Source organism: Mytilus edulis, chromosome 2, assembly GCF_963676685.1.
Source record: "Mytilus edulis chromosome 2, xbMytEdul2.2, whole genome shotgun sequence".
NCBI classification, from domain to species: domain Eukaryota; kingdom Metazoa; phylum Mollusca; class Bivalvia; order Mytilida; family Mytilidae; genus Mytilus; species Mytilus edulis.
The window spans coordinates 101,040,981-101,048,170 of record NC_092345.1 but is presented as its reverse complement, the minus strand read 5'-3'; the positions used below and the strand labels follow the sequence as shown (position 1 = coordinate 101,048,170).

Sequence of the window (7,190 nt, the reverse complement as noted above, 5' to 3'; positions counted from 1 at the left end):
TTTGTATTTATTTGTATGCCAAGTCTACCCATAAAGGATTGAAATATTTTAAGTACTGGAACCGAATGGTTACATTAACATTAACTCTGACGTAGAATCGCGCGTTCGACGTCAGAATGTAAACGTCACACAGGTAGAGATAAAAAATAATTTTGTCTATCAAGTATGAACGAATATAGTCTATACTTATTTATGTATATAATCGGTAGAATGTAGATTAGAGTTTACCTTGTCCTTCTTGTCGCTTGTCTATATACTTATTGTGTTTGTCTAAAAAAAAGACACGCCATTATGTATCACCGAGACACAAAAGGGCATATAGACAAAGCATTAGTAAATATGAAAGACAAGAATACAAAAAATTATAATAGAACAATAACACAATGGCGGGATGTTTAAGTACAGAGTCAGGTCATATGTATTAGAGACACACTAAAAGTCAAACGGACAAAACACATTTGTAAAGCAAACATGAAAGATAATACTAACAACACAATGACGGGATTCATAAGTACAGAGCCACGTCAAATGTTAACACCGAAAACAGTCAAAACAGTAAAAGCAACATTACTAAGGACAAAAAAGAACACTATAACACGTCACTAAGATGATAAACAACGTCAGTACACAGAATGTATACTTCAAGACTATCGTGTGCTATTTGTGAAGTTGATACGGAAAATTTATCAACACAGTCTTGGTACCTTCCGATGAATTGTTTTAGGAAAAGGGAAAGCGGTTGTTTGACATTTCCCTGGCTCGTCAACTTTCTGCTCACACACTGGTGACGTTTTACAAAGTCTGAGTAGGAGCTGCAAGCTCTTAAATACCGAATACGTTGGGAAATGTTGACGAAGTTGGTATATTGCTACTAAGGTGGGGTAAATAATATAAATGGATATGTATATTTGGACTAAATGACAGATATCATGCAAACAAGAGTGAGAAATTAACTCATGGACTATTGTCTATAGAAAAGCTTTATTGTTGAATGCATGCTAAAAATTAAATGCAACATTTGATTATCTATATAAAACATACAACGCATAAAAAAGAGTTCTGCATACTGGGCTTAAAACACTAAATACTCAAAAGCATTAAATTTTAGCAAGTTTAATAAATTATCTTCTCATTTTAAATCTAAGTACATTTAAAATTCTCGAGTTATGCGGTGGTCATTACCAGAAAAATGACTAACCTATCAAACGCAAACTTCTATTTATTTACAAATCAACGCTTGTCAAAATATGTCATGTTATATACTTTAACGTTATGTATATAAAAATACTATAAAACAAATTGTTAGCCCATAAAGGGTATGTTACATATAACGATTACAATTAAACATTAGTAAAGAAACAATAGTGATAATGCTAATGATAATATGAATTTATGAAGTTTTATAAAACATTTACAACAAATCAAAGCCACAGTGTTGCATAATTCCTCATGTTCACGTGAAAGAATCACATTAAAACTGGTTTTCTGTATTAAGATTTTAAAATTATTACATATTTTAAAGCAGAATATAATTCGTTACACAAGTTGTCGCTATTAAAATGCTGAACATTCCATCATGACTTCACGTCATCTTCTTGCATATTTTTGGTTATTTCAAGTCAATCTTTCTTTACGTCTCTGCCCAGCACCTTATCTATGAGTGCATGTAATTGAAAACAAAAGGATTATTGTCAAGTTTTACTTTGACTTGAGAGAAGTTACAGGTAGTTAAAGTACATGTTAGTTATAGAACAATGGTTGCATAAAGGTAGCTTATAAAATATGATCTGATATATTTTATACACAAAACATTATTTACACGATGATATCTTCTAATGTTATTGGAAATCAGACTTTTGTAATTCTTTTTTCTAAAAGGGTAAAATTCCTGCCAATTTTATTTAACTACCAAACGCTATCATTTTTAAAATCATCCTACTATCACATTGTATATTAGATATCACATGTCAGACCATGGTCCTCAGGAGTATATCTCAATTCTTCGTAATTCATCTATCAAGCATGGGATAAATAGGTTTTTAAACATCTTTCACTATGTTCTGTTATCGTAGATTCGGGATGATCTGTAATAATACTCCTCGTCGGGGCCCTCCGAAAACATCTTTGCTAAGTCGGTATTTAACTTTTTGAAGTTTGGTCTCTTATTCGGCTCATACTGCCAGCATTTCTTCATCATTTTGTAAAACCTGGATAATAAAAAAAACAACAAAGATATCAAAATGTTTGATAAATAGTTCAAACAAAGTTGGATAGTACATAATATCTAAATCACGTTTCCGATAAACCTATAAATAAAACCTTTTATTTAATTTGAATCTCGGAATTCGTGAAACATCTGCAATTAAAAAATCAGATTTAAATGCTAATTTGACAATACTTGGATATGAAAATTTCGACTTGATAAGATGGACCGTGAGCTACATTCCATTAATTATCACCTATCATAAGTATTCAGTAAACAGACAAAAGAGAGACAATAAATACCAAAGGAACATTTAAATGAGCCCAATCTTCGGTTATGCTTAGTGGACAGGCAATTACAGAGTGAATTTTATTTTATTTTCGATTTTAACCAGTGAGTGAGTAATATGATTTTAATTATATTATAATATTGGCAATATATTTAGAAAAAAGGTCAAAGGTTGACATAAAATATTTATAGACATAAATGTCTTTACTTACTGATCATCGCAGTATTCCGGCTTAGTCATTCTGTTATTCTGTCTGAGCCAGTCTGGCAGACGTGGGCCTTTTACATCAGGGTATGGGGTCTCGCCTTCAAAACAGAAAACTTAAAAATTGAAATCTCAATGCAAACATTTATCTTTTATAAAAAAACTATTTTTGCACATCAAAATAAGTTATAGCACTTTTTTAGACAACGGTTATGATATAGTATCAGAAGATATACAACATATTAAAAAGACACAGCTGTAATAGTTTTTTGGTAGATTGCAAGACAAAGGGTGTTTGTATAAAAAAATATATATACAATATATGTGTCTGTTGTTTATCTTTTTTTATGACAATAAGGGAGTCTTCGGGTTCCATCAGTTCTCTGCGCTACTGACTATATTATTCTTTTAAAATAAATATTTGTTTATTCCTAAATTTCTTTTAATTCATTTTAGTGCTATCATATTAGTTTGTTCCATTAATAATTTGCTTCTATAAACGTAAAATTCTGATAACAGAATAAGTTTCTTATGTCATTTTCATCTGTTTTTGTAAGAATATCAACTGCATGAAATATTGATTACAAGTAGAATCACGAATATACTTCATAGTTTAATATATATTGACTTTTTATTAAAGCGAACACGTAAATGGAGGAAAATGCCCAATATTTTTTTTTATTTTCATTCTCCTTCTATTCCTCTAGAAGTTTTTTCTGTTATATTGTTTTAGATTTTATTTCTGAAAACAAAAATGTACAAGCCATAAAGTTTCTTTTTTTTAGAAACTTTTATGTTTCAGTATTTAATCATTTAAGGCAGTTTTAAACAAGTAATAAGTACGTTTTCATTTTAACGTTTTAACAGAAGAAAAAAAAAAGATTACCCATAGAGAAAATTTCCCACAGGACTATACCATAAGACCAAACATCACTCTTCTCAGTTGCCTTCTTTGTGCTTGACATACATTCAGGAGCCATCCATTTCACAGGAATTCTTTCCTACAATTAATAAAAGAATGTTTTCAATACTGCAGTCTTTCTTCGACAACGTGGAATAACAATTAAAACAAAAACAAAAAAGATCACATATACACTGCCTCCAAATTTGAACAGGTGTAGAAAAATTCAATGTTTTGAAATATTTACAATTTAGCAATTCCAAATGTAATTTAAATTTAATAAATATGTATATGTCGTGTACATGTTGCGATTTTGTACAGGTTATAACATGTACAAAAATATTGTACATGTTATAACTTGTTTAATGCAAAAATACAAGTTATAACATGTACAAAAGTACCTCGTACATGTTATAACATGTACGAAATATTGGTTAAAAATGGTTTTAACTTGTATAAAAATTGATGGATAAATCTAGATGAAGCAGAAAAAGACATTTAAATTTATTAAATATTATAGAACAACAATCAATAGACCAGATCGTGTTTTTTAGCATGTTTAGAGGACAATGATCACAAAATTTCAGAAATGTATGCTTCTTGACTTATGTTGGCGTAATGTGTTTTCATGTAATTGTATGTTTTATGCAGTACATAAGGGCTTACATCAGTGTGACACTGTTAGATAAAAGCATACATTTCCTTAATGACAATACATTAGTCATTGCTAGTAACTAAATTCATCTGAAATTTTTAAGAACAATGCCTTAAAATTTTGCTTGATACTCCTCCCCCTTGTTTTATAGTATTTAAAAACTAAAGCAATGTCTCATATGTTTACTCTTTAAAAGCAAGAGAGAGCTTTAATTGTTTTGATTGGACCAAACACAGGGCCGTAACTACCTATGAGGCAGGGGAGGCAAGTGCCTCCCCTGAATTTTCTACACCAAATGTTTTTTGAAGTAATAAAATGAAATATTGACAATATATACACGAAGAACTTGAATTTATATTATAAACAACACTAGTTTACTGTTTTAACATTGTTATCATGATACGTGATATGCCTGTCATTTTCCGGATTTTTGATCGAAAGTTAACCGTTTCAGTATTTATTTTTTTCGTGTGGCCGTCCGTCTGTTATTCAGTATTCGTACAAGAACAAATATGAAACTTTGCTTTCGACAATTTTGAATAAAACATAACTATTCACATTTATTTAGGGGCTCAATTAAGCAGAGGAAGTTACCTTTGTATTGTGAATCTTTTAAGATATCGGAAATTCATTACCGGCTGAATCAGCTGTTGGATCGTTTTTTAACGTCTCCCTATCGTACGAGAACATTATGGTCAATGCCTCCCATTTGTTGTAGCAGGGACTCTCTATACTAAGTATATACTAACATAGAAAGGATCTGGTTGTAGTTATTAACATGTCTGTTCAGCTTTCAACAATATTGTAATATTTACTAAGAGAGAAAAATCGGCGGCCACGATGAATTTTAATGTTAATAATTATAGGTCAAAGTACGGCCTTCAAGACGGAGCCTTGGCTCACCCCGAACAGCAATCTCAGCTTGTTTTGCATAAAAATTTCTTCCAGGTTCAAGCAAAACTGACGTTTCTTAAAGTAAGGAAATCGAAGGGAAACGGGTCAGTTTTAGCCATTGACTGAGAGAGAAAAAAATCGGGGCCTCAATCGGCGGCCCCCAAACCCCTGCCTCCATTGAATTCGAACCCCAGTTACGGCCCTGAAACATCATTATAAATATCTTTGAATCTACTCTTCAACTTTTTTGGCCTTCAGCATGACTTTTGTAAATTTTTACATCAAATTTATATATTCTTGATAACTTTAAGATCATTGCATGAGGCGAATGTCATTTTGATGTTTTAAAGATATATTCTCTACTTTGAAATCAGGGTATTGTATTGGCTATCCTCTTGCGTCTTTTATTGTCAACTAGAATGAAAATATTTTACTATTGCATTCAAAGTGGACACACACAATTATAATTCATCATATAAGAATACTGAATAGTGTTTGTTGACTGCACGTGTGTTTTAAATTGTATAAAGAAGTTATAAAAACTATGAATCTGAGGCCAGTTTCACAAAACTGACTTAGGACTAAATTTTCTGTTGCAATAATAGAAACATAATATCTTTATTTTTCAAATTTGTACAAGTTAAAAACCATTTTCAAGGAAGATTTTGTACAGGTTATAACATGTAAGACGTATTTTTGTACATGTTATACTTTGTATTTTCGCATTATACAAGTTATAACATGTACAATATTTTTATACATGTTATAACCTGTACAAAATAGCAACTTGTACACGACATATACAGGGCTAATAAAAAGCGGAAAATATTAATTAACAATAATTTTTAAACTTTTCATCTATTCTACTTATCGTTTGGAGTTTTGTCTTCCGTATTCAATTATGTTATTCCTGTGTGCTGTGTTCCTAATTAAAAAGAGTTAACCCTGCTATTTCAAAATCAGGCTACAAGTACTGAATGAGATTTTCTTTTGTCCTTTAGTATGTTAACAATTAAATGTACTTACACCTGTATCGTCGTTATCCTTGTCAGCGTCTGGGTCTGGTCCAAATCCTGTTATTTTTGGTTCTAATAAGAAGTTAAGAAGAATATTTCTTGCTGCAAGTCTTCTGTGGACAATCTAGATGACATAAATAATATACTACCGTCAGACAAATGAAACCCATCTAACATTTTATATTTTATTCAGTATATGAGCAGTTGCGTATTGATACAGCCCTTAATAATCTCTAAGAAAGAAATTCTTCTGAAACCATTTACGTGTTTGTAGAAAAGACTTAGTTAGTTAGTGGTACCATATTCATCACATTTATAAAGAATTTACGGTTCATGTTAACTTTTGTTTAAACATTCGAAAGTCACGATAAGTAATATAAATTAAACACTTACCCCGTTTGAGGCTAAATAGTCCATACCCATACAAGTTCCATATGATATCCGATACAATCTCTCCGTCATGTCATCATTCACTTTGGATTTATTATCTCTGAGGTAATCCTTCAAACTTCCATTCTCACAAAACTCTAGCACCATGAAGGGCCCTCCTGTGGAATTAGTATACACAATTTAATTGATCATTTTTTGAATGTTGATTTTGCGACTTTATGTACTTTTGCTATATAATGGTGGTCAATGAGACCAGCGAGGTAACTATGACAATTTTTATATGACAAATTTATCAACGATCAAATAATATATTTATAGATTAAGATGTTAACAATCCGAAAAAAAAAAAATATTTTGATTGAAACTGAAGACAAAACTTAATTTAAGGTAGATTTATGGTATACTGCCATCTTTGCTTATACTATCGCAGTACACAATCAGTCTAGTTTTATTGCAATTTCAAAAAATATTTCAACTAAGATATTTGAGGGGAGATAACTTGTTTAGTAAAAACAATATACTGGACTGATAGGGATTTTTTTTTATATTTTCTTGAAGCAAGAAAATCAGTTCGGTTACACCATTTTTCTTTTCATTTTCTAAAAACATATAATAAAACATATCTTCTCTCAATTTAT

The 7,190-nt window shown here is 30.7% G+C and overlaps 1 protein-coding gene across 1 annotated transcript in view; it reads right to left on the bottom strand.

Moving 5' to 3' along the window:
• Nucleotides 1-962: 962 nt before the first annotated feature.
• Nucleotides 963-7,190, bottom strand: part of LOC139513717 (uncharacterized) — a 52,121-nt gene continuing 45,893 nt past the window's right edge. Inside the window, exons 18-22 of the mRNA XM_071302464.1 lie at nucleotides 6,556-6,710; nucleotides 6,173-6,286; nucleotides 3,583-3,697; nucleotides 2,704-2,797; nucleotides 963-2,207 (exon numbers count right to left, since the gene is read on the bottom strand). Of these exons, the coding sequence (XP_071158565.1) occupies nucleotides 2,054-2,207; nucleotides 2,704-2,797; nucleotides 3,583-3,697; nucleotides 6,173-6,286; nucleotides 6,556-6,710 (632 nt within the window). The 3' untranslated portion in view covers nucleotides 963-2,053. The remainder of the gene's footprint in view (nucleotides 2,208-2,703; nucleotides 2,798-3,582; nucleotides 3,698-6,172; nucleotides 6,287-6,555; nucleotides 6,711-7,190) is intronic.